Here is a 25,852-nt window from a genome sequence, read left to right as displayed (position 1 = left end):
CCATCCTCAGTCTTTTCTGTGCGCCAATCCCCAGAATTCTTCTGCTCCTATCCTGGAATTCCTTGAGCACCAATCCCAGAATTCCTTGAACACAAATCCATGAATTCCTCTGAATTCCTTGGGCACAAAATCCCTGAATTATTTGGAATTCCTTGAGCACAAATCCCTGAATTTCCTGGCATTCCATCCCTGGATTCAGCGGCATTTTTTGCTCTGCTCCAGTCCCCGAATCCCTGCTCTCCAATCCCTGCTCTCCAATTCCCGCTCTCCAATCCCCAAATCCCTGCTCTCCAATCCCCGAATCCCCGCTCTCCAATCCCTGAATCCCTGATCTACACGGCCGGAATTCCCTGGAATTTCAGGATCGACGAGGAGCTGCTGGGGGACGGGCACAGCTACAGCCCGCGGGCGCTGCACTCGTGGCTGACGCGGGTCCTGTACAACCGGCGCTCCAAGATCAACCCCCTCTGGAACACCGTGCTCATCGCCGGCGTCTACGGCGGGGAGAGGTGAGGAGCCCGCCGCTGGCAGCTCCGCGGCTTTCTCCTTCTTCCCAGGGAAATTCCTTTTTCCTGGGGTGCTTCCTGCTCTTTCCCCAAGGGAATTCCCGGTTCCCGGGGTATTCTCACTGTCCCCCCGTTGTTCTGCAGTTTCCTGGGATATGTGGACATGCTGGGCGTGGCCTACGAGGCGCCGTCGTTGGCCACGGGATTCGGGGCTTACCTGGCCCAGGTGAGCCTGGGCTCGGGTCTTTATTTCATCATTAAATTATTAATTGTTTTTTTCTTTTTTAGCTCCGTATTTTTTAAATGACATTTTGATTTTTTGATCTTATTTAATTGTTCCTTTCCTTTATTCCCAATCTGTGTGCAGCCGCTGCTGCGGGCGGAGCTGGAGCGGGAGCGGGAGCGGCTCCCGACGCGGGAGGAGGCGCGGGAGCTGCTGGAGCGCTGCCTCAAGGTGCTCTACTACAGGGACGCTCGCTCCTTCAACAGGGTTTGTATCCCAGGAATCCACCCCAAAACCCACCCCAAAATCTGTGCCATACGTGGGATCCACCCCAAACCCACCCCAATCCTGGGAGCTGCTGGAGCGCTGCCCGAGGGTGCTCTACTACAGGGATGCTCTCTCCTTTAATAGGGTTTGTATCCCAAGTCCATCCCAAAACCCTGGGAATTCACCCCAAAATCCATCCCCAAATCCATGGGATCCACCCCAAACCCATCCTAATCCCAGGGTTTTAGCCACGGAATCCCGGGGCTGGGATTGAGGAATTCCAGGGTTTTTCCTGTGGAATTCTGGTGGGGATTGAGGAATTCCGGGGTTTTTCTCATGGGATTCCGGGTGGGAATTGAAGAATTCCGGCCTTTTCCCACAGTACGAGGTCGCCACGGTGACGGAGAAGGGCGTGGAGCTGGAGGGACCCCTGACCCTGGAGGCCAACTGGGACATCGCCCACGTGGTCAGGTAATTCCCACCCGGAATGTCGGCAGTTGGAATTCCGGGGGTTCTGGGCACATCCAGGTCATTCCCACCTGGACACAGCGGGATTGGGAGTTCCAGAGGGACATCCAAGTGTTCTGAGATCCAGGGTGACAATTCCTGCTCCTTGAGGAACATCCAGGTGGTTTTTCTGCCCCTCTAACCCCCATTTTTCCCTTTTTTTCTGTTTTGCAGAGGTTTCGAGTGATCTCCAGGAGCTGCTCCGGCCTCGTCAAATCCCCATTTTTATCCTTCCCTCTGGAATGGCAAATCTGGCATTTTTTGGGAATAAAATCGATTGTTTAAGACCAATTTGTGTGTTTGTTCTTTGGGAATCGTCAAAAAACTGTAGGAATTCTCCTGGAAAACACAGATTTCAGGGAATTCTGGGTGGATGCTGTGGCCCCAGATCCCAATTTTAACCGAAACTGTGGAATTTCTGAGGTGGGAAAAGCCCTTCTGGGATGGAGCCCAGGAATCCCTAAACCCTTGTCCATGATTTTGGGGCATTCCATGGGATTTTTCCTCAAAATCCCAAACCTGGAGGGATTTCGAGGCCACAAAAATCCAATTACAATGTAATTTTTCCCCTCCCCATTCCCAAAATTCCTCTGGCAGCATTTTCCCAACTTTTCCTTAAAAGAACCCAGGAATTCTCCACGGAAAAAATTAATTAATTAAATCCAGGATTTTTCCACCCAAATCCTGTGGTAATGAAGGAATTTTTTCCACAATAAAAACACTGTTTATTTATAAATCCATTTCCCTGCTTTTATTCCACATTTCCCACTCCTGTACAACTGCAAGATGATCCATATTTTTTTTTATTTTTAAATTTTATTTATTTCGAATATTTTTTTCAATTTTTTTTCCTGTTTTCCTTCCGGGAAAAGACCCAAAAAAAAAAACCTCCACAAATCTTATGGAAAAACAGGTGCCAGGTGTCTCTGGAATTTGGGAATTCCAAGAATTTTTAAAATAAAATTTAAAAAAAAAAAAAAATTTTCCCAAAAAACATGCAAATTCCGGTAAAAAATCAGAGCTGGCAGTGAAAAATCAACCCAAAATCTTTTTCTTTTCATTGATTTTTTCGGGTTTTTCGTCACAGTTTTAGTCACAAATCCCAGATTTTTCGACCCTAAGGAAGGTGCGGTTTTCCAGGATGGTTATTTTTTAAATAAAGTTGATAATTAACAATCCAAAAGGGGGAAATCCAAGGAGAAGCTGGGGTTTTCTGCCCCTCCAATGGGAAGTTTTTGGGGAGAAATTGGGAAAATTGAGTTCTGGGCAGGAAAAGCAGCGCCAATCCCAAAAACTGCTGGCGGGGAATGGTGGCTCCACAATTCCCAAGCCAAATTCCCTCAAAACTCCTTAAATTCCACCAAAATTCTATCCAAATTCCCAATTTCCATTAAAAATCCCCAAAGTAACTGAATCTTCACAGCCAAGCTGAAGGAATTTTCTGTAAGAAACAGGGATTTTTCTGGGTTAAATTCCAAACAAAAGTCAAGGAAAAAAGAAAGAAGAATTCCCCCAATTTTTTTGGAAGTTAAATCCAGGGACTTTTAGTCTTCTTGGAAAAAAACCTGGGCACAAACGACGTCAAATTCCCACCGCTAAAAACCAGGAATTATGGTACAAGTGAGGTAAAGAAAATTCCCAAAAAATATCCACCCACAAGAGAGAATTCCAAGGAAATACCAACACAGTGAATCCAAGTTTTTTTTTTTTTTCAGTTTTTTTTAAATAAAAAAAAAAGAAAAAAAGTCACGAAAATCCTCCCAAAAAATTGGCGGAAACGGCAAATCCGGAAAAATCCCAGAAATCCGCTGGGAACTGGGATCTCATCTCTTTGTTCCAAAAACTGGGAATGTCCTTTGTTTTGGGGCCAAAAATTTGGGAATATGCTTGGGTTTTTGGGGCTAAAAAATGGGAATATCCTTTAATTTCTGGGGTGGGTTTGGCTCTCTGAAAACAGGGAACACCCTTTAATTCTTGGGGCAAAAACCAAGGAATTTCCTTCAATTTTGGGGGCCAAAAATAGGGGATAACCTTCAATTTTTGGGGCAGAAAATTGGGAATAGCCTTCATTTCTGGGACATGTTGGGATCTCCAAAAATCAGGGAATATCCTTTCAGTTTTGAGGGCCAGAAACTGGGAATATCCTTCCATTTCTGCAGCCAAAACCTTGGAATATCCTTCAATTTTCGGGCCCAAAACCAGGGAACACCCCTTCCACTCCCAGCGCTCCTCGGCCTCTCCAAACCCAGGAATTTCTGGGATGAATCTGTCCCATTTTTTTTTCCTTTTTTTCCAGGAATTCTCAAATTTCCATCAGCTCCAAATCCGCCTCCTCGAAGCCGTAGAAGGACTCGGCCTCGCTCTCCCCCTCGAAGAGCCGGTGCAGGATTTCAGGGTCGGCCTCGGGGTCGTCGTTCTCCGGGAATTCCGGGGACGATTCCCGGGTTTTGGCGATTTTCAGCCTCTCCTCCATGGCGGCGATCAGCTCCTCCTGCTCGTCGCCGTTGCGCCGCGGCGATCCCGAGTCCCCGGCCGGCCCCGGCAGGACGCTGGCCACCAGGAAAGATTTCCGGATCAATTCCGGGCAACTCCCCAGCACTTCCAAAGCTTCTCCCAGCCACCCCAGCAGCAGCTGGAGCAGCGCGGAGGAGTCGGAATCCGCCAGGTCTCTCGCCCGCTCTCTCCATTTTTTGTGGAGGAAATTTTTCAGGGATCTCTTGACGCACACGTCCAGGGGCTGGGCGCGGGAGCTGCACCCCGCGGGGATGACGGCCGGCAGCGCCCCGGCCGTGCTGAGCACGGCCAGCACCTCCTCGGACAGGTGCGTCCGGTGGCAATCCAGCACCAGCATCCCTTTGGAGGCGCCGCCTCGGCACTCCGTGTGCTTCCTCCACACGCGGGCCGCCCACAGCTCCATGATCTCGTCGTCGCCGCAGCCGCCCTCCTTGGACTCCAGCAGGATGGATTTGGGCAGGGCGGTGGGACAGGGCGGGCGGCCCCTGGAGACGACCAGGGCGGGGAGGACGCCGCCGTCGGCCAGCAGGGTCAGCACCAGCTCGCACCAGGGCTCGCCGTTGCCCACGGTCTGCAGCGCGCTCTCCTTGCGCTCGTCGCTGCCCAGCACCTCCGCGTCCAGGAACAGCGAGATCTCGTCCACGGCGGCGATCATGGCCGGGGGCAGCTCCTGCGCGTGGATCTGGCGCTGCACGAACTCGATGAAGGCTCCGGCGTTGCCCTGGATCTCCTTGGGCAGGGGGTGGGCGACGGCGCGGCGCGTGTGGGTGCTGAGGTGGTGCCGCAGCATGAACCTCACGGCCCACTCGTAGGAGATCTGGAAGCCCCCCTCCAGGGCCCTGCCGATCTTGGTGGCCTTCTGGAAGAGCGTCTCCTCGTTGACGGGCAGCTGCTGCTCGCGCTGGGTCAGCACCCACTCGGCCAGCTTCTCCTCGGCCTCCAGGCTGAGGTACTTGCCCTCGGGCAGCTCGGGCCGCTCGTCCTGCAGGGCCTGGCAGCGGCGCAGCCAGCGGCGGATGCGGCGGGGCGGGCTGCGGAAGTGCCGCGCCGCCTGCTCGGGGCTGGAGCACAGCGCGAACAGCACCACGCGCAGCTTCCGCACCGGCAGCGGCTCCTTGCGCGGCTCGGGCTCCCGCTGCTGCGGCGGCGGCGGCGCGGGGGCGGCCTCGGGGGGCTGCGGGCTCGGGCTCTCAGGGGGGGCCTGAGGGGGGCTCTGGGGCTTTCGGGGGGTTTGGGGTCTGGGAGGGGGAGGAGGGGATGGGGTTTGGCAGGGAGGGGGCTGAGGCGTGTCCTGGGTGTGCCTGCAAAAAAGGGGGAGTGGGGAAAGTGAAATGTTTGGGGTGATTGGGGATTGGGAGAAAAGGGGAATGGGGAAAGTGAAATGTTTGGGGTGTTTGGGGATTGGGAGAAAAGGGGGATGGGGAAAGTGAAATGTTTGGGGTGTTTGGGGATTGGGAGAAAAGGGGGATGGGGAAAGTGAAATGTTTGGGGTGTTTGGGGATTGGGAGAAAAGGGGGATGGGGAAAGTGAAATGTTTGGGGTGTTTGGGATGGAGAGGAAAGGGGAGGGAAAAAAGGGGGGGAAGGGGAAAAAAGGAAAAAAATGGGAAAGGGGGGAAAAGGGAGAGAAAAAAGAGGGGGGAAAGGAGGATAAAAGGGGGGCAAGGAAAAAATACAGGAAACAAAAAGGGAAAAAAGGAGAGGAAAAAGGGAGAATAAGGAGGGAAAGGGAGAGGAAAAAGAGGAAGGAAACAGGGGAGAAAAATGGGGGGAAAGGGAGGGAAAAGGAAAAACAAGGGGAGGAAAAAAAGGATGGAAAAGGGAGGAAAAAAGATGAGAAAAAATTCCCATCCATGGACTGGGAGGAGAGATGAGGATAAACAGGAATTTTTGGCTTACCTGGAATGTGATATCCAAGAAGGCCCTGGAATACAACAGAATATTTCCAGTTTTTATTCTGATTCATTTAAGGTGTTTTAGGTTTTTACTTCTATTTAATTTTATTTCAGAGGAATTTGGGATTGGTGGGGATTCCTGGAAAAACCGGAATCAAACCAAGCTCCCTCAGGAATGAATTCTGAATTTCCATCCCATTAAAAAAAAGTAAAATTAATTCAGTTTATTCCCAACCCGAGCTCTAGAATATGAAGATTTCTTGGATTTTGACCGGAATTCCGAGTTTTTCCCATTTTCCCGAGTTTTTTTCCCAGTTTTACCTTGGACAATGATGTTGCTGGACTCGTGGGAGGGGTTGAACACCAAATGTTTGGCCATGGAGTCGCCCTCAGAGGTGACGAAGAGGCAGGAGGAACATGAGAGCCTCACCCCGCTGGGAAATGGGAAAAAAGAGGGAAAAATGGGGGACAAAGGAGAAAAAAGGGAAAAAGAGGGGAAAGAAAAAGGGAGGAAAATGGGAGGAGGAACAAAAGTAAATAAACTTTATGATCAGATATAAACATGTGTCCAACCCCTCATTAATAACTAAATCATTGATAGCTAAATCATTATTATCAATTGTTTCTTGTTAGTAATTAAACTAATAATAATTAAAATACTAATAATTGAACATTAAATGATAATTATTAATAATTAAAATGTAAACTTCACCCCCAATGGGAATAGGACCCATAAATCCCCAAATCCTTGGATTTTCCCCCAGAATGAAAAAGGTCAGGAATTCCCAAGGGCTGGAATTCCCCTGGAATGGGATTTTGGGAGTTTTTTCCGTACCTGGCCGTATAGTTCTTGAACAAAGCCAAATATTTGGGGCTTTTCCGGGGAACGTGGTTGCTGGAGAGGGAAAAATGTGTGAAAGTGAGGGATAAGCTGGAGAAACGGCTGTAAAATCAAAGAAAACACCCCATAAATAATAAAAAACCCCTATAAAACACAGGAAAACTGCTCAGGAGCCCAAAATTGTTCCCAAATCCCAGATTTTTCCATCCTTGATCATGTGGTTGGCATAGGCATGGAAGCAGCAGGAATTCCGGTTTTCCCCCATTTCTGCCCCATTTTTCACCTTTTTTTTGCCGCTTTTGCTCAGTTTTCCCCCCGTTTTTCCCCAAATCCCCGTACTTGATCATGTGGTTGGCGTAGGCGCGGGAGCAGCAGGTGCTGTAGCGGCACAGGGAGCAGTGCACGTAGGTGGGGAAGTGGTTGGGGAAGTCGGGGATCTCGAAGCTGCACTCCAGGCACGTCTGCCGGCCCAGGCCGCTCCTGGGGCAAAAAACGGCAAAATCCATCAAAAGCGGCACTTTGGGAGCGCCTCGGTGGGCAGGAAAGGGGACAGGAGGATTTAGGATGGCCATTTGCTACAAACAAATGATTATTTAAAACTAATCAACATTAATGAACTAATATTAAATTATCAATAGTGTCAATATTCCAGGACGGAATTCCAGCTTTAATTCCCTGTTTTCCAGCTCCACCTGTCCAAACCAACCTCAGGATTCCTGTATTTTTCCCCAGAGTGACACAATTTTCTCCCAAAATTTCCCCTATTATTCCCAGAAAATCACTGATGTTTTCCTGCCAGCTCTCTTGGGGATGCTTCACTGGCTGGGGAACCTCAAACTTCCCATTCTTTTGCCAGATTCCTGTATTTTCCCTGTTTTTCCCTCGAGTTTCCCCAAAACTCCTATTTTTTCCACGAAAAGCACTGACTTTATTTTCTGCTGGCTCTCTTGAGGATCCCATGGTGGCTGGAGAATCCCAGAATTCCTGGTTTTTCCCCAAATTTTCCCCGAAATTCCCTTTCCCCCAAATGCCCGTTTCTGCCTGGAAAAGCGCTGACGTTTTTTTGCCGGCCCTGCGGGGGGCGTTGCGGTGGCACAGGAAGAGGGGCTGCGGGTCGGAGCAGGATCCCAGGGGCGCCGGATCCGGGCCCATCCCGTGGGGAGGCTCCAGCGGCAGCGAGCGGGGCTGGCCCCGCGACGCGCGGATCGTCACCTGGGGGAGCACCGAAACATCAGGGAAACCGGGCTTTTCCACAGAGAATCTGGGGTTTGCACCAATTCCCAGTCAATGCCATGGAACACCCAACCAGCTCTATAAAAAAACCAATTAACTCCGGGAAATATCCAATCAATCACAGGAAACATCCCATGAACCCCAGTAAATTCCTAATTAATCCCCTTAAATTCCCAATTAATTCCACAAAATTCAATGAATCTCATTAAATTCCCAATGAATCCCACCACACACCAAACCCCATAAGAAAGCCACTCAATCCCGTAAACCCCTCCCCAAATCCCCCCCTTAATCCCACCCCTTTCCCCATCCCCACCACCCCCAGCCAACAAAAGCCACAGGGATTCTTCCAGGAGTTTTTCCCGGGAATTTTTCCATGAATTTTTGGGGGAATTTTCCCATTAATTTTCCCAGGAATTTTTCCAGGAATTCCAGTAATTTTTCCAGGAATTTTCCCGGGAATTCTCCCAGGCCGGGCGTGCCTTGGTGCCGGGTTTGAGCCCCTCGAGCTGCTTGGGCTTGCGGAAGGTTTTGTGGTGCTGCAGCTTGTGCTCGATCTTGTCCTTGGCAAACAGGAACTGCAGGCGGCACTTGTTGCAGTGGTACACGCTCTTCTTCTGGAAAAAAACCGTCAGCATTAATTAATCATTAATTGTTTCATTAGGCATTGACTGTTTATTAGTTAATACCTGTTATTAAATAGCTATCAATTGTATATTGAGTACTGAATGGATATTAGGACTGAAAACTGCACTGGTAGCAGTGGTACATGCTCTTATAGGAAAAAGCAGTAATTAGTATCAATTCTTATTTATTTTTTATTTATTAATTATTTAATAGTTATTACTTAGCTATCAATTCTTTATTGAGTATTGAATGGGTATTAGAACTGCAGGCGGCACTGGTTGCAGTGGTACGTACTCTTCTTCTGGAAATCATTTTTTTATTATATTATTAATTAGTTAGTAATTATGGAGTAGGTATTAATTATATATCAATTATTAAGTAGGCACTTTTCCCAAGGAATTCCCTGGAACCGGGGCTCACCTGGCGCCTCATGAAGTGCTGCTGGAAGGCGCTGCCATTCTTGAACAGCCTGAGGCAACCCCCAGATCCCATTTTTCCCAATTCCCACCCAAACTCAGTCGATGTTCAGCAGTCCCCAGTTCCCGTTTTCCCGGAATTGCAGCTCACCTGGTGCCTCATGAAGTGCTGCTGGAAGGCGTTGCCGTTCTTGAACACCTTGAGGCAGTAGGGGCACAGCAGGTGCCGCGTGTCCTCGTGGATCAGCCGGAAGTGGCTGTCCACCTCCGAGTACAGCGACGAGCGGTACTGGCACACCTGGAAAACCCGGCAAAACCCGGGAAAACCCGGATGGGGGGTGGGGAAATCCAGGGAGCCGGCGTGTTTGAACAGGATGTGGGAAAATGGGGAAAAAATCCCAGGATTTGGGGCATTTCAGCAGCAGGGTGTGGGAAAATCCCAATTAATAGGGGAAAATTCCATGGTTTTCCATACCTGGCACACACAGGGAATTACTCTGGGATCTGTGGGGTGGGAACTGGGAATTCCAGGCGGGAATTCCGGGAGTTTTCCATACCTGGCAGACGTAGGGCATCTCCCCGGGTTTGTGGGTGTCCTTCATGTGCTGCAGGAAGAGCGGCTCGCTCTCAAACGCCCACTCACAGATCTTGCACTTGGCTGCACCAAAAAACAGGGGAAAACGGGCAAAAGGTGAGAAAAATGTGGGAGCTGGAGGTGTGGGGGGAAGGGAGAAGGGGGGGAAAGAGGGAAAAGAAGAGAGAAAAGCAGGAAAAGGGGAAAAGGGGGTAAATGGGAAAAAGCAGGAAAAGGGGGAAGGGAGGGGAAATGGAAAAAAAAAGGGAAAAAAAAAAAAGAGGGAAGAGGGAAATGGGAGAAGGTGGAACTGGGGCTGGAGAAATAAAACTTGGCTGCGTTTTGGGGTGGATTTTGGGGTGACCTTGAGCAAGGGGTGAGGGAAGAGTGACAACTCTCCTTCCATAAATCCAGGAGCAAAATCCTGATTTAGAGATAAAAAATTCATGGAAAAGCTCAGCCTAGGGGACTTTTAGGAGCTGTGCATGGTCTCCAGGTGGAATTGGGGCTGGAGAAGTGAAATTTGGCTGGACTTTCAGGTGGATTTTGTGGTGACCTCAAGGAAGGGGTGAGGGAGGAGGGACAATTTTCCCTGTCCAAAACCCCGATGAACCCCAGAGGAAATTCCCAGGTGAATCCCAAAGAGAAGCAGGAAAAGCACTGACTGCTGGACTCGTAGGGGCTGTGCACGTTCTCCAGGTGGCACTGCAGCTGGAAGGGCGTGCTGAAGTGGCGGTAGCAGTGCTGGCAGATGGTGTGCACGTCCACCTCTCCGTTCTGCTGGTCCAGCTCCACGTGGTGCTTCATGTGGTTCATGAACCTGCAGCGACGGAATTCCCGGAGATTCCCGTTCCCCATCCCGGGAAAATGCACTCTGTGCATCGCTCCCAGCTGGGTTTGGGCTATTCATGGATTATTCCTGGCGAATTCCTGGATAGTTCCTCACTGGGGGGTGTTCTTGAGGCAGCAGTGCCCAGGCCCCAAGTGCCTGTCATTCCCACAATCCCAGCCCATTCCCACACAACTCCCACAATCCCAGGTTATTCCTGGGTTATTCTCAGATAATTAAAGGATAATTAGCATATAATTAACAGATAACAGCTCGCTGGCTGTTGTTCTTGAGGCGCTTGGTGCAGTGGGGGCAGCGGTGCCTCCATCCCACTGCCCATCACTCCCACACTGCTCCCATCCCATTTCTGGGTTATTCCCAGGTAATTAATGGCTAATTAACGGCTAATTCAGGGCCGATGGCTCACCGGATGTTGTTCTTGAGGCGCTTGGTGCAGTGGGGGCAGCGGAAGGACGTGGGCACCCTGGGGCAGGGTGGCACAGCCGCCCCCTTGCCCCCGTCCCGCCCGTAGTAGAACTCATCCACCAGCATGATCAGCTTGGCCTGGGCGGGGTCGGCCCCGCCCTCACCTGGCTCAGGTGCGGCCTTGGGCGGGGTCGGGGGCGGGGCCGGGGCCGCCCCCTGGGCGGGGGAGGGGGCCTTGGCCGAGGGCGGGGCAGGCTCGGAATCCAGGGATTTGCGTTTCTTCAGGAATTCCACCAGCTCCGGGCAGCAGTACTGTTGAAACAGAGTAATTAACGGCTGCTCGCTAATTAGAGCTGGGGTAATTAATGGGAGACAGTGAGCTGGGGCTGGGACAATGAATATGGAGACATTGAACTGGGTCTAGAATGAATCCCCACTTGCTAAACTGGGTCTAGAATGAATCCCCGCTCATTAAGCCAGGTCTAGAATGAATCCCCACTCGTGAAGCCGGGCCTAGAATGAATCCCCGCTCGTTAAGCCAGGTCTAGAGCTCCCTGGTCCGGGATGATGACTTACACACATGTGGCCCCGCAGCGCCTCGGTGACGCGGAACTGCGAGTCGCACTTGGGACAGACCTTGCGTCCCCCGTCCTGGAAATCCAGGTTGGGAATGGGAGAGGAGCTGCCTGCAGCGGGACAGACACGGATCAGCTCCCAGTGCCACCGTTCCCACTTCTCCCCTGCCCCGGTCACTCATAATCCCGAAAAAACCCCCAATTTTCACAGCCTTTGTCCCACAAAGCCTTTCAAAATTCCCTATTTTTCCCTTTCCCACACTCTATCCCACAAAGCCTCCCAAAACCCCCGTTTTTCTCTTTTCTACCCTTTATCCCACAAAGCATCGTAAACCAACTCCTGCCCCCACGAACCTGGAGCACCCCTCAACCCCAGTCGTGCCCCCCGCGGGGTGGAACTCCCTTTTCAGGGGATTTACCTTTCCGGGGCGCGGCCGAGGCCGAGGCCTCGCTGGCGGGGCCGCGCTGGGCGCTGCCGGGGCTGCTGTTGGGCACGGCCAGCGCGGCGGGGCCGTGTGCCAGCGAGGGCACCGTGCCCAGCGTGTTCACCAGCTTGGCCACCTCGGGGCCGCCGCTGCCGCCATCGCCGGGCACGCCCGGGCGCTTCACGGTCACGAAGCTGGCGATGCTCACTGCGGAGGGGAGAGCGTTCTGTGGGATTCCCGACGGGAACGGGGCTGGGAACGCAGCCACCTCCTCCGGCTCCCTCCTTGGGGCTTCACCAGAAATGGTTTGGACAAAATTCCAGCGAAATTCCAGCCTGGAATTCTGCCCCTGCCACTTGGCCTGGATCTTCTACCTTGAGTCTCCCCCAGGGATGGTTTAGACAAAACTCCAGTGAAATCCCAGCCAGGAATTCCAAAACTGAACCACTTTTTTACCCAAACTGCTCCAGATTCTCCTCATTTCCCAACATGTGAATAAACTCTGAGCCAAAAGCAAACTCAGGCCCAACTCCCAACATCGCCCCCTGGCTCCCACGGATTTTTCCATGAGAATTCCCACAGGAATTTGGGCCAGGATCCAGAATTTGGGATAGGATCAGGAACTGGGGCCAGGATCCAGAATTTGAGATATGATCAGGAACTCAGGCCAGGATCAGGAATTTGGGCTAGGATCAGGAACCGGGTGACTCACTCTGCTGGGGCGCCTGGGCCTGGGGCACGGTGCTGCGCAGGGTCAGCGTGGCCGGGATGACCGTGGCGAAGGCGTTGGTGGCCGGCCGGCCGGGCCCGGCGCTGCCCGGCCGCACCTGCGCCACCGGCGAGAACACCTGGGGAACGCCAACTGCTGGTTTAACAAACTGGGTACCTGGGGCTTCAAACACAAACAGAGAGCCGTCATCTGACCCCAGTCCCAAAAGGAGAAATTTGGGATTTACAGCTTTAATCCAGGTGCGAGTAACCCCGAGTTACGAATCTGTATGTGGAATTAGTCAATCCCAACTACTGGGTTAACAAACTGGGTACCTGGGGCTTCAAAGACAAACAGAGAGCCATGATCCAACCCCAATCCCAGGAAATATGGGATTTACACCTTTATTTGGGATTTACAGCTTTTATTCTTATTAATGATAATTATTATTAATATTATTAATGATGATCACCTGGCACGAGGGTGATGGAGCCCACCCAGCCCATGGGGTTCTACACTGGCCCCTTGTCATTGTTATTACTACTATTATTACTGTAAACTATTATTCATGTTATTGTTATTGTTATTATTATTGCTATCACCTGGCACAAGGAGGACAGGCTCATGGGGCTCTGCACTGGCCACACCTCATCATCATCATTACTAGCATTATTCCCATTACTAGCTATTACTGAATGGTTCTCATTTGATTAATGAATTAATTACCTGGCACGAGGGTGATTGGCCGGACGGTCTGGCCCTGCTGGACATTGAGCACGATGCCCACCTGGTTCATGGGGCTCTGCACAGGCCGGACGTTCTGCACCGGGAACCCCTGGAACCCAAGGGACGCATCAGCCCCAAAACTGTCCCAAACCAACCCAAAACCATCCTACACCAATCCAAAAACCGTCCCAAACCAACCCAAAAATAATCCCTGGAATCCAACGGATCCGTCACCCCTGAGCCATTCCTGAGGGAATTCCAACCCCAAAAAATATCTCAAACAAACCTAAAAATCACCCAGGATTGGGGTTGGGTTTTGGGGCTTAGGATTGGAATTTAGGTTGGGGTTTAGGATTGGGATCAGGACTGGAATTTGGGGTTCAGGACTGGAGTTGAAGGAAAACAAAATCTCTGGAGGGTTTGAAGTTTTGTTGAGCCAAACACTCAACGGGGTCCAACCCACATCCCACAACCCCAGGGGGATTTTGGCATGACAGGAGAAGCAGCACCCAAACCAGAGCGAGGAATGGGAATTTTTCCCAGGAAAGCAGGGTTTTCCTGGGATTCCCCGTGGAGCTTTGGGCCAGGAGCTGACCTGGGTGGTGATGAAGATGGGCTGGGTGCCCGCGGGCGGGTTGGTGCCGTGGTTGGCGTTCTGCATCAGCTGCACCGGCCGCAGCAGCGGCTGCGTCACCACGGCCCCCAGGCCGGGCGCGGGGCTCTGCGCCAGCAGCAGCGACTGCCCGCCCGGCTGGACAGCGGCGTTCCCGCCTGGAAAACAGCCCACAGCCGTGGGGAAACGGGGAAAAGGCAGGGGAAACGGGGGGAATGGCAGGGGAATAGGGGGGGAAAGCCAGGGGAATATGGGGGGAAACACAGGGGAATATGGGGGCAAAGCCGGGGAATATGGGGGAAATGGCAGGGGAATATGGGGGGAAACACAGGGGAATATAGGGGAAATACAGGGGGAAAGGGAGGAAAAGCCAGGGGAATATTGGGGAAAATACAGGGGGAAAAGCCAGGGGGAAAAGGGAGAAAATCCAGGGGAATATGGAGAAAAAGCCATGGGAATATGGGGGAAAATATCCATGGCAAAAGAGGGAAAAACTCAAGGGGGAAAGGGGGAAAGTCTAGGGGGGAAGTGGGAAAAAATCCATGCCAAAAAGGGGAATATCCATGGGAAAATTGGGGAAAAATAAGTGAAGGAAAAAGGGACAAAATTAAGTGGGAAGAAAGGGATAATCCATGAGAAGATTCATGGGAATATGGGGGGAAAAAAATCTGTGGGGAAAGGGGAAATGTAAGTGGGGAAAGTCGGTGGGAAATATGAAAAAGTCACTGAGAAAAATGGGAAACATCAGTGGAAAAAGGGAGACAATGAAGTTGGAAAAGGGGGGAAATTGGGGAAAATGAAGTGGGAAAAGGGGGAAATGACCTGTGGGATTTTTTTCCATGGAATTGTAATCCTCCACCACTGAGTCCTCGATGACATCGCTGATTTTCTGCCATGGCTCCAGCTCCTCCTCCTCACATTCCATGAAAAGGTCCGTGTCTGCCATCCTGGAAAAAATGGGGGGGAAAAGGGAATTTGGCACTAAAAAACTCAGAGGGATTTTTTTTCCAAGGGGAGGAATGGCTTGGTTTTAGATCCCAAAATTTCAAGGGAAAACAAAGGAGCTAGAAATTTTCAGATTATTTCTGGGGTTTTTTCTAGGGAAATTTGGGGAAAATTCCTGGATTTGACAAAAAATTGGAATTTTTTCTTTCCTCTTCCATTAAGAAAATCCAGGTTATTTCACAGTTTTAAAAATTTTAAATCCAAAAAAATTAAGATTTAAAAAAATCCCAACGGATTTTTGGTTATCCCAAAATTCCCAGCTTAGAATAGGCAGCAGGAGCGTCAGTTTGGGAAGCTTTTAATTAAAATTAGAACAAAATAAAAATAAAAGCATTGGGAGGAGAATTCCATAAATTTTGTGATCAAAGGAAAAATTTGCAGGGATAAAACCAAAAATTAACCACAGCTTCCCAATCTGGGAATTCTCTCCATTGCTTCAGCCTGGGATGGGGGGAATAGTGGAAAATTTTCCTGGAATGGGGGAAAAAAATGGATTTTGTTGTCTCCTATCCCACAGGCAGAACCTTGGAATGCTCTCCTGCCTCTTCCCAAAAAATTCCTCATCTCCAGGCCTTGAGAAGCTGGAAAAATAATCCCAAAAATATCAGGAATGGTTGGTTTTCCTTGGTTTTGAAGTGGATAACACACCCAAATTAGATGTAAATTAGATGTTAATAATAATTACTAATTCTGTTTAATTAGCAGCCCTAAAGCACCCTGGAATTGGGAAAATTCTGAGAATTTTGAGGAATTTGGGAAACAAAATGCAAATTTCCTTTGGGACTTCACCCTTCACCTTCCCATCCATAAAAAAAAAAAATCAGGAAAAATCTAATCCCGTTAATTGACCAGATTTAACTTGTGCTAATTAATCACTAAAAGCCTCTAAAATCCTTCATTTTGATTTTTTAAAATTGTTTTATTATTATTTTCTCCAGCATCTTCGGGAATTTTTCTGGTGGGATCCCTCCCATCCTCTGCCCATGCTGGGATCGGGTGAATCACAATAAAATCCAGTGAATCCAAATAAAATCGGGTTTTTGGGAAGCAGGATCCCACCCCTCCCCAGCTCCCTGGCACATCCCAGCCCCAGGGAATTCCAGCAAAACCTCAAGCTCTGGGAATTTTCAGAGAAGCAGCCTCGAGGGGTTTTGGGGATGGAATCCCAAATCCTGCTGGAGGGAGGGAATTCCTGAGCCTCTCCCAGGAGTTCTGGGATCCCGGCTTGGGCAGGGGAGAAAATGAGGAGCTTTCCCATTTTTTCCTGCTTGGATCCGGGAGGGATGAGGGGATGGAGCTGCTGCTGAGAGTGACAGAAAAAACTGGGAAGAAGGGTGGGATGGTGATCCCAAATCCCTGAGGAGAAGGTTGGAAAACCCACCCCAAATCCCTGAGGAAAGGAATGGGATGGAAATCCCAAATCCCTGAAGAGACAGGTGAGATCCCTGAGGAAGAATGCTGGGATGGCACTCCTGGATCTCTCAGGAAAAGGCAGGAACACCAATCCCAAATCCCCGAGGAAGAAGACTGGGATCCCAATCCCAAATCCCGAGGAAGAAGGCTGGGATCCCAATCCCAAATCCCGAGGAAGAAGACTGGGATCCCAATCCCTGCGGCCAAGAGGCTCCCTCCCCTCACGGCGCTGGACAGGGGCACTCACTCAGCGAAGGTGAAGCACCAGCAGGCCAAGGATGATGGGGGGGGGGGGTCTCACCCTGCAAACCGCTGATCCCAGACCCTCCCCTTTTCCTCAGCCTCCCCTAAAAAGCGGGAAAAGGCCGCTTCTCCCGAGAACTCCGGGAAAAGCCCCCCGCACACCCTCAGCGTATTGTGGCGGCTAAGAAAGAGAGCGAAAAATAATCCCCGTGCCCAACATGGCCGCCCACCAGCGAAGCAGCGCCGCCAAAGAGAGGAGGGGGCGGCAGCGCCGGGAGACGGGGGAAAGGACGGACACGACCGCCCCTTCCTCACCCCGGCGGTGGCGACCGGGGGGCGACCGTGATGGGACTGTGAGGGGACCCCCAGTATGGCGGGAGGGGGTGCGCGGAGGGAGCGGCGGAGGGGCCGCATCACCACCGCCCCCCTCCCCTGAGGGCGGCCGCTTCACCGCGCCCCCCAGGCCGTGAGGGCTGCGCGCGGATCCCTCCGCGTCCCTCAGCGCCCGCCCGGGCCCGGCGGGAGCGGCCGCCGGAGCCGCCGCGGCTCCTCCCCGGCCCCTCCTCGGCACCCCGAGCCCTCCCTCCTCCTTCTCCTCCTCCTCCTCCTGCTCTTCGCCTCCTCCTCCTCCCGCCACCGCTTTGTGTACGGCGCGCTCCGGCCCTGCCGCCCCCCCTTCTTCATTCCCTCCTTCTCCCCCATTCCCGGGCGGTTCGAGCCGGTTCCACCGTCTCCGATCCCCCCCGCCATGTCCATCTCCCACTACTGCCGCCGCCGCCACCCCCGGGGGCCCGGCCGCCTTCATCCCCCCCCCCCTTCCCCGCGCCCCCCGCCTCACCTTCCTCAGCGCTGCCGCCGCTCGCTCCTACGGGGCTCCGCCGCTCTCCGGGCGAGGCGACCCGCAGGGCACGGGGGCAGGTGGCATGAGCCCCCCCCCCCACTTGGCGGGATGCTGAGGAGGAGGAGGAGGATGAAGATGGTGATGAAGAAGAAGAAGGAATTATCCCTGGCTCTGCTCGCCCTCTGTACGTTCTGCCAGGGGGCGGCTCCGTGCTTGGCGTGCGTGTGGGTTTTTTTTCCCCCCCTCCTCCACTTCACCCCTCTCGGAAAAGGGGGGGGATAAGAAAAAAAAGGTCGTCGGGCCCGGCGGGCTGATACAGGCGCGCGGCGCCCGCAGCCGCACCACACATACAACACACACACCACACACACAAAAAGGGGACCTGGCCGGCGGAGGGATACCGCTGACGTCACTTCCGCCTGCGCTCGGTGACGTCACGGGGCCGGACCCTGAGGCGGCTGAGGGAGGAAAGGGGAAGGGCGGGAAAATGGCGCCGCTGGGTCGCGACCCCCGCCCGCTCCTCGCGGCTCTCCCGCTCATGGATCCGCCGCTGCTGCGGGGCCGAGGCGGCACTGAGGCGCTGAGCGCTTGGGGAGCGGCGGGAGAACGGCTGGCCCTGCTCTCGGGCCGGTGTCCCGCGCGGGGTGTGAGCGGCCCGAGAGCCCTCAGGGCCGGGCGGGCCGTGAGCAGCGGTCAGCCCTCACAGCTGAGGGATGCTCGGGGCCGAAATCTCACACCTCAGGCCAAAATCGTTTACCTGAGGGCAGAAATTCTACCCATGAGGGCAAAATTGTCCACCTGAGGGCAAAAATACTCCACCTGAGGGCAATAATGCTCCACTTCTCCACCTGAGGCCAAAATTCTCCACCTGAGGGCAATAAAGCTCCCCCTGAGGCCAAAATCGTCCAGCTGAGGGCACAAATTCTACCCCTGAGGCCAAAGATATCCAGCTGAGGGCAAAATCTCTCACCTGGGGCAGGTGTTGGTAAAACTGCCAAAGAAAAAAGGAAAAATAATTAAGAATTTAAATATCTTCAATAATAAAGGAACGACCCCAAAATAATCATTTACATCTCTTTTATTCATAGCAGAAGAATCCCTTTTTTTTCCTGCTTTTCCTGGTGGTTCGTGGAAAAAAGCAGGGATGTAAAAAAATGGAAATATTTTGGAAATTCCAAAATAAACATTACCTGGAAGGAGGGGGGAAAAGGGCAGATTCCTTAAAAATTCCATACTAAATTATTAATTAATTAATTAATTCTCATTAGGGACAACGCCAGCAGGAATTAGGAGTGAAATCCTGATTCTCCAGAGGATTTTTTTTTTTCACCCAGGAATGCCACAAAATATTTTTTAAAGTTGCTGAAATCCCTTGGGAGAGAATTCCCAGGAAACATTCCGAAAATCCCGAGGTTTTGAACCAAAACTCCTCCCTCCTTCTCTATTCCCAAATTCCTTCTCCAGGCTGGAAAAAAGTCAGGAAAACTTGGAATAAAAAGGAGAAAATCGGGGGGGAAAGCGGGAATTCCGCGGAGGGAGAAGTTTGGAAGTTTCCCTTTGGCGTTTTAAGGCGGAATTTTGTTTTTTCCGTGCCCGGGATCCTCCCCTTGGCTCCTCCTCTCCCACAGCCCTCCCCTTTCCCCCTGGGTGTCCGACCCTTTCCCGGCTGTTTCTCCGTAAAAATCCAACGAAAACTCCTGGAATTCCCATTCCCAGCCCGGTTCAGGATGGGTAAGAGATCCCAAAATCCCCAACAATCCCAAAAAAACCAAAATTTGCTGCTTTTGGCTTCCCGGGGTTGGGGGGGGTGAAAGTCCGGCTTTTCCCTGGATTTAAATATTTAAATATCCCCTAAAAACCCCGTGGGTTTTAATTAAGAGCTCGAATTCCTTCATTAAAATCCATTTTCCCTCGAATTAATTGGGAATTTATAATCCCTAAACTTCCAAAAACTGGGAGAAACTCCTGGATTTGCTGCTTGGGAACAGGAAAAACCCTCGGAAAAATCCTTTAAGATCAGATTTGGCTTCTTCCTGACGTGTTCCGTATTTATGGGGATAAATCCTTGATTTCCAGGATCGTTTTCCTGATTATGTTTTGTGAGGATAAAACCTCGCATTTCCAGGAACTTTGACTTTTGGCTCTGTGGGGAAAGTGGGAGGGGCCAAAAAGTTGCAAGCCGTTTCCATGGGAAACAGGAGTTCAAAACAGGGGGGAAATATCAGGAATTTTGGGATCAAACCCAGCAAAACATGAGGAATTAGTAGCAGGAATGTGTAGCCAAAAAATATCAATATTCTAACCAAAGATATGCTGAATTTCCTGGAATTTTTTTCACTCCCAAGTGGAATTTTTTGAGGAATTTTTTTGGGTCCAAGTTCCTGGAAGTCAATAAATAACTTTGGGAATGATTGACGCGCCTGGTATGATCTGGGAGCTCAAAAACTTGGGAATTATGGAAGGAAATAAATCCTGGAATGTTGTGAAAAATGAATTCCCTAAATCCCTTGAGAACTTGTTTTTTTGGGAGAAGATTCCTGAAATTCCTGGATTTTTTTTCAGTGGCTCCTCTGTTGTTTGCAGTTGAATTTGAATTTGATTTTCCCAAATTTACTCTGGATTTTCCTCCCTGGAACTTGGAATATTTTTGATATTAAACCCTGGAATTGCACAGAAACTCCCTTTTTTTTTTCTAGCCCTTGCTAAAATCCCAAATTTATCCCTCCTAATCTGGCACTTTGGGACAACTCAGGGAGCCCAAAGTTGGGATAAATTCCAATGGGTTTTTCCCCTGGAATGAGCAAAGGCACAAAAATTGTGAATTGGGAATGAGAAGCTGGGAATAAGGAATTGGGAATGGGGAACTCCTTGGATTTGAGGCTGGGAAATGGGAATGAGGAATTGGGAATGGGGAATTCCATGGATTTAAGGCTGGGAGATGGCAGTGGGGAATTGCCAATGAGGAGCCAATGGAAGGCCCCAAATTCCCAGGATTTTTGGGATGTGGAAGTGATGGAATTTTGCCCTTTTCCAGCAGGAAAATGCGGAGCGTGCGGGCCGGGCTATGCCAGCCCTCTGGAGGCCATGAAAGGCAAGTGCTGGAATTGGGCATTCCCAAATGCTGGAATTGCTGGGAGCTCTGGAATTGGGGATCTGAGCCCCAGGTGTGCCCGCAGGGCCCCGGGAGCAGCTGCTGTACCTGCCCTGCATCTACCGGAACACCGGGATCGGCATTCCCGACTTCCTGGCCACCGTGGACGTGGATCCCAAATCCCCTCGGTACTGCCAGGTAGGGCCTGGGAGAGCCGGGGGATCCCCAGTCCGGGCGAGCCTGCGATCCTGAATCCGGGAAAATCCAGGGGAATCTGGGGTCCCCAGTCCACGAGAATCTGGGAAACTTCTGGAGAGCCTGGGGTCCTGAATCTGGAAAAATTCAGGAAAACCTGGGATCCTGAACCTGGAAAAATCCGGGAGAACCCGGGATCCCAGATCTGGGAAGATCCAGGGGAATCTGGGAAAATCTGGGGGAATCTGGGAAGATCCAGGAGAACCTGGCATCCCACATCCAGGAAGATTCGGGCTCCCAAGTCCTTCCCAGCCCTGGCAGGGACAAGCAATGCTGGAATTCGGGGAAGGGGGATCTGGAACTGGATCCCCGTGGTTTCACAGGTGGTGTAATACAGGTGATGTTTCACAGGTGATATTTCACAGGTGATGTTCCACAGGTGATGTTCCACAGGTGATGTTCCACAGGTGATATTTCACAGTGATGTTCCACAGGTGTTGTTCCACAGGGGATATTTCAAAGGTGATGTTCCACAGGTGATATTTCACAGTGATGTTCCACAGGTGTTGTTCCACAGGGGATATTTCACAGGTGATGTTCCACAGGTGATGTTTCCCAGGTGATGTTCCACAGGTGATGTTCCACAGGTGATATTTCACAGTGATGTTCCACAAGTGATGTTCCACAGGTGATGTGATGTCCCACAGGTGATGTCTCCCAGGTGATGTTCCACAGGTGATGTGATGTCCCACAGGTGATATTTCACAGTGATGTCCCACAGGTGATCCACCGGCTGCCCATGCCGCACGTGGGGGACGAGCTGCACCACTCGGGCTGGAACGCCTGCAGCAGCTGCCACGGGGACCCCGGCAAGTCCCGGCGGTTCCTGATCCTGCCCAGCCTCGTCTCCTCCCGCGTCTACGTCGTGGACGTGGCCACCGATCCCAGGGCTCCCAAGCTCCACAAGGTTTGGAATTCCCCCCTTTTTCCCTGCTTTTTCCCACTGATTTTTCCCTTTTCTCATCCTTTTATGCCAATTTCTTCCTTTATTCCCTGATTTATTTATTCCCCGATTTTCCCCTTTCTTCCCATTTTTTTCTCTTTTTCCCATTTTTTCCCCCTTTTCCCTTCAAACATTCCCACAAACCTTTGACCGCAAATCCCCATTTACCCCCACCGCCATCTCATTTCCAAGAACTTTCCCCATTTTTCCCAGAATATTCCCCATTCCAGATGGTGGAAGCTGAGGAATCTTCCCCATTTTTCCTGGAATTTTCCCCATTTTCCCCCGTTCCAGGTGGTGGAAGCCGAGGAGCTGGCCCGCAAGGCCAACGCCGCGTTCCCGCACACTTCCCACTGCCTGGGCTCCGGGGAAATCCTCATCAGCTGCCTGGGGGATCCTGATGGCAACGGAAAAGGTTCGGAATTCCTGCAGATTCCATAAAAACATCCGCAGGGATTCATTTCCGTGCAAAATCCTGCAAAATCCATTGAAGACGTGGAATCTTCCTGGAATCTTTAGCACATTCCTGCAGGTTTTTCATTGATTTCCTAGACTGCTTTTGTGTTTCATTTAATTTAAAAATGGAAGTAGATATACATAAATAATTTGCTTTATTTAAAGCAAAATAATTTTAGGAATTATTATAGGAAAATATAAAATCCTAGGAAATTGTTTTTATTACCAATAATAAAATAATGTGAAATAATTTTAGAAATTATTATTATTATTAGCAATAATAATAATAATAATAATAATAATAATAATAATAATAATAATAATAGTAAGTGTAGTTTTTAAAAAATTGCTTTATTTCAAGCTCTGTAAATCACTCTGAACTCCTTTTTTTGGGAATTTTTTTCCAGGCACTTTCGTCCTCCTGGATGGAGAAACCTTTGAAGTGAAAGGAAATTGGGAAAATGGAGGAAAAGTCCCAAATCTGGGCTATGACTTCTGGTACCAGCCCCGGCACAACGTCCTGCTCAGCACCGAGTGGGGTGTCCCCAGGGTCCTGGCCCAGGGATTCAATCCCAAGGATGTGGAGAAAGGTCAGTAGGAAATCTGGGAAATTCCATTTTTGAGAGCAGAAACTCATAAAAAATCCAAAAAAACTCTGAAAAAATTCAATCTTTGTGTGCAAAGTCTTAACAAAAAATGCAAATTTTGACCTTAAAAACTCCTCAGAAATTCAATTTCCCACTTCTGAAACCCCTGGAAAAATCCCAATTTTTTTCAATCCCACTTTTACCCCCAGTTTCACTCCGAACCGCTGACTACTCCATAGAAAACAGGAATTTAGGGAATATCTCCCCTTTCCAGGGCACTACGGGCGGCACATCAACGTGTGGGACTGGCGGGAGCGGCGCCTGGTGCAGGAGCTGGACCTGGGCGTGGGCTCCATCCCGCTGGAGATCCGATTCCTGCACGACCCCAGCGCCGCCCAGGGCTTCGTGGGCTGTGCCCTCAGCGGGGACATCCGGAGATTCTACAGGAACCCCGTGAGCTCGGGGATTTGGGGGAGATGTCAGAGAATCGGGCCTTTTTCCGTGGAATTCCTGGGTTTTTGGAGAAAATCCGCTGGGAATTGTGGGGTTTTTCATGAAATTCCAGAGGGTTTGAAGGGCTTTTCCATGGAATTCTTGGGTTTTTCCATGGAATTCCAGGAGTTTTAGGGAACTCTCAGGTTTTATCACTGTGGGATTGTGGGGTGGCGTGGATATTCCATGAATTTTGGGAATTAATTCGATGTTTTCCATTCTCAGGAAGGAAAATGGGAAGCGGAGAAGGTGATTGAGGTGCCCAGCAAGAAAGTCCAGGGATGGCTTCTCCCGGAGATGCCAGGTCAGTGGGAGAAATTTGGGAATTTTCTCATGGATCAAGAGAGGATTTTGGCGCGATTCTATCCTTAAATGGCAAAAAATTCCAAATATTGGACGGTTTTTTTTGAGGAAGAATTTTGGGATGAGCAAAGGAACCCCGGAGTGGGATTTGCTCTGTGCTGGGGGTGGGATTTTCCAGGAAAATCCTTGGAATTTGAGTCTGGATTTCCTCAGGGATTCTGGAATAATCCAACTCCTTCCCAACCCCATTTTTTGGCGTTTCCACGTGGGAATTTGGGGATTTTGGGGATTCTCTTTGCTCCCATTCCCTGATTTTCCTCTGGAATTCTTTGGGAAGGGCTGATCACGGATATCCTGATTTCCCTGGACGACAGATTCCTGTACTTCAGCAACTGGCTGCACGGGGACGTGCGTCAGTACGACATCTCCGATCCCAAAAACCCCAAACTGGTGGGGCAGGTGAGGAGGAAATTCCAAAAAAACCTAATTCCCTTGGTTTTGAAGGGATTCATTCAGATTTTCCATGGATTTTAACGGTTTTCCAGGTTTTTCTGGGAGGCAGCATCTCCAAAGGAGGAGCTGTGACCGTAGTGGAGGATCGGGAATTGCAGGATCAGCCGGAACCATGCGTGATCCAGGTGAAGAATCCCAAATTTTTTTCCCTGATTCTTCCTGGATTTTTGGAAATTCCCGACATCCATAACCCCTCCTGAGGTTGTTCCGACCTGGATTTTGCTTCCTCAGGGATGAGTTTCATTCCAGAAATCCCAATTTTCCCTCAGAAAAAAATCGTGGAATTAAGAAATTAGGGGAAAAAAATTCTCCCCAGAGCTGGCCATTCCTGAGTCTGGGATTTCAGAGCCCCTGGATGGTTTTTCCCCTAAAATTCCATTTTCTCCCCAAATCTGGGGCCTGGCCGTTGCCAACTCCGGGATTTCAGAGCCCCTGGATGGTTTTTCCCAATTCAGGGGAAGCGGATCCCGGGGGGGCCGCAGATGCTGCAGCTCAGCCTGGACGGGCGCCGGCTCTACGTGACCACGTCGCTGTTCAGCGCCTGGGACCGGCAGTTCTACCCCGGCCTGCTCAAGTGAGACATAATGATCAATAACGGCCTATGGGCTGGGTATTGGCTGGGTATCGATTGGGTACTGATTGGGTATTGGCTGGGTATGTATTGGGTACTTATTGGGTAATAATTGGGTAAAATTGGTTAACAGTTAGTTGTTGGTTATTATTAGTTACTGATTATTGATCAGTTATTAATTGGTTATTAATTGATCATTAATTAGTTTATAACTGCTTGTTGATTCTTATTGGTTGCTGATTATTAATTGGTTATTGATTGGTTAATTGATTATTAGTTGATTGTTAAATGGCATTTAAACTAATTGGTTTTTAATTGGTTTGTAATTGATTCATAATGTGTTATTAATTGGTATTAATTGGTTGGTAATTCCAAATTTTGATGGGGAATTTTGGGATGAATTTTGGGTTATTAATTGATGATTAGTTCGGTTTTAGTCGCAGCCCCCGTTATTTTTGTTCAATGGCTGCAGGGAGGGCTCGGTGCTGCTGCAGCTGGACGTGGACACGGCGCGGGGGGGCCTGGCCGTCAACCCCAAATTCCTGCTGGATTTCGGGAAGGAGCCGGGCGGGCCCTGCCTGGCGCACGAGGTGCGCTACCCGGGGGGGGACTGCACCTCCGACATCTGGCTGTGAGCCCGCTGGAACGCCAGGGAAATCTGGGAATATCCGGGAATGATTGGGAATGGGGGAATGTGGGACTGCACCTCCGACATCTGGCTGTGAGCCCGCTGGAACGCCGGGGAAATCTGGGAATATCCGGGAATGATTGGGAATGGGGGAATGTGGGACTGCACCTCCGACATCTGGCTGTGAGCCCGCTGGAATGCCAGGGAAATCTGGGAATATCCGGGAATGATTGGGAATGGGGAAATGTGGGACTGCACCTCCGACATCTGGCTGTGAGCCCGCCGGAATTCTCTGCTCCCATTCCCTGATTTTCCTCTGGAATTCCCTCGAGAAGGGCTGATCATGGATATCCTGATTTCTCTGGGCGACAGAATATTTGGGAATATTAGGGAATGTGGGTACTGCACCTCCACCATCTGCCTTTGATCCCAGGAAATTCAGGATTTATCCCATTTTTTCCACACACCTTTCCTCTCTCCATTCCTTTTCCCAGGGAATTTGGGGTGCCTGGGGCTTCATCTGCTCGCAAAGCAGCCTCTCCTAAAAATCATCTCTGAGATTTCTGATCAAAAATCAAAACTTACAATAAAATTCTCCTTCCAGCA

General features: G+C 50.6%; 3 protein-coding genes across 9 annotated transcripts in view; 2 read left to right on the top strand and 1 right to left on the bottom strand.

Annotated features, from left to right (window-relative positions):
- The window catches only part of LOC102069854 (proteasome subunit beta type-4), a 2,979-nt gene extending 1,185 nt beyond the window's left edge, over positions 1 to 1,794 (top strand). The window contains exons 3-7 of the mRNA XM_074529690.1: positions 363 to 509; positions 651 to 732; positions 874 to 996; positions 1,379 to 1,467; positions 1,678 to 1,794. Of these exons, the coding sequence (XP_074385791.1) occupies positions 363 to 509; positions 651 to 732; positions 874 to 996; positions 1,379 to 1,467; positions 1,678 to 1,690 (454 nt within the window). The 3' untranslated portion in view covers positions 1,691 to 1,794. The remainder of the gene's footprint in view (positions 1 to 362; positions 510 to 650; positions 733 to 873; positions 997 to 1,378; positions 1,468 to 1,677) is intronic.
- POGZ (pogo transposable element derived with ZNF domain) lies at positions 363 to 17,549 on the bottom strand. Of its 5 annotated transcripts, none has more exons than XM_074529675.1 (18): positions 17,405 to 17,549; positions 14,728 to 14,852; positions 13,888 to 14,063; positions 13,293 to 13,401; positions 12,570 to 12,749; positions 11,852 to 12,064; positions 11,434 to 11,543; positions 10,859 to 11,169; positions 10,268 to 10,422; positions 9,586 to 9,686; positions 9,180 to 9,326; positions 8,468 to 8,602; positions 7,810 to 7,964; positions 7,092 to 7,232; positions 6,747 to 6,806; positions 6,233 to 6,345; positions 5,916 to 5,940; positions 363 to 5,318 (listed from the first exon to the last, which is right to left on the bottom strand). In XM_074529675.1, the coding sequence occupies exons 2-18, from the start codon at positions 14,849 to 14,851 to the stop codon at positions 3,806 to 3,808; spliced, it is 3,768 nt and encodes a 1,255-aa protein (XP_074385776.1). In that variant the 5' UTR covers position 14,852; positions 17,405 to 17,549; the 3' UTR covers positions 363 to 3,805. The 5 variants fall into 5 exon arrangements, with proteins under 5 accessions (XP_074385776.1, XP_074385779.1, XP_074385778.1 ...); XM_074529678.1 differs by having other exon boundaries at positions 8,468 to 8,599; XM_074529677.1 differs by lacking the exon at positions 17,405 to 17,549 and adding an exon at positions 16,882 to 17,093.
- Positions 17,458 to 25,852, top strand: LOC102071147 (methanethiol oxidase). 3 transcript variants are annotated; one of them, XM_074529685.1, is made up of 12 exons: positions 17,458 to 17,591; positions 20,442 to 20,498; positions 20,584 to 20,696; positions 21,475 to 21,660; positions 21,991 to 22,111; positions 22,560 to 22,742; positions 23,014 to 23,192; positions 23,457 to 23,535; positions 23,872 to 23,993; positions 24,080 to 24,172; positions 24,503 to 24,621; positions 25,091 to 25,852. In XM_074529685.1, exons 1-12 carry the CDS (start codon positions 17,516 to 17,518, stop codon positions 25,251 to 25,253), a joined length of 1,491 nt encoding a protein of 496 aa, XP_074385786.1. In that variant the 5' UTR covers positions 17,458 to 17,515; the 3' UTR covers positions 25,254 to 25,852. The 3 variants fall into 3 exon arrangements, with proteins under 3 accessions (XP_074385786.1, XP_074385787.1, XP_074385788.1); XM_074529686.1 differs by lacking the exon at positions 17,458 to 17,591 and adding an exon at positions 18,987 to 19,138; XM_074529687.1 differs by lacking the exon at positions 17,458 to 17,591 and adding an exon at positions 19,017 to 19,138 and having other exon boundaries at positions 20,445 to 20,498.

Source organism: Zonotrichia albicollis, chromosome 30 (genome assembly GCF_047830755.1).
Source record: "Zonotrichia albicollis isolate bZonAlb1 chromosome 30, bZonAlb1.hap1, whole genome shotgun sequence".
In the NCBI taxonomy this organism is placed as follows: domain Eukaryota; kingdom Metazoa; phylum Chordata; class Aves; order Passeriformes; family Passerellidae; genus Zonotrichia; species Zonotrichia albicollis.
This window is presented reverse-complemented; position numbering and strand designations above follow the sequence as displayed.

What these genes read in the sequence shown, in the direction of transcription:
- POGZ (XM_074529675.1), bottom strand. Translation starts at nt 14,851, where the DNA reads ATGGCAGACACGGACCTTTTCATGGAATGTGAGGAGGAGGAGCTGGAG. An exon ending in CGCCTCAAGAACAACATCCG is followed by an intron (nt 10,423 to 10,858) that starts GTGAGCCATCGG and finishes CCGTCGCTGCAG; the next exon opens with GTTCATGAACCACATGAAGC. An exon ending in AGATGCCCTACGTCTGCCAG is followed by an intron (nt 9,327 to 9,585) that starts GTATGGAAAACT and finishes CGGGTTTTCCAG; the next exon opens with GTGTGCCAGTACCGCTCGTC.
- LOC102071147 (XM_074529685.1), top strand. Translation starts at nt 17,516, where the DNA reads ATGCTGAGGAGGAGGAGGAGGATGAAGATGGTGATGAAGAAGAAGAAG. An exon ending in TCCCAAGGATGTGGAGAAAG is followed by an intron (nt 22,743 to 23,013) that starts GTCAGTAGGAAA and finishes TCCCCTTTCCAG; the next exon opens with GGCACTACGGGCGGCACATC. An exon ending in GGAGATTCTACAGGAACCCC is followed by an intron (nt 23,193 to 23,456) that starts GTGAGCTCGGGG and finishes TTCCATTCTCAG; the next exon opens with GAAGGAAAATGGGAAGCGGA.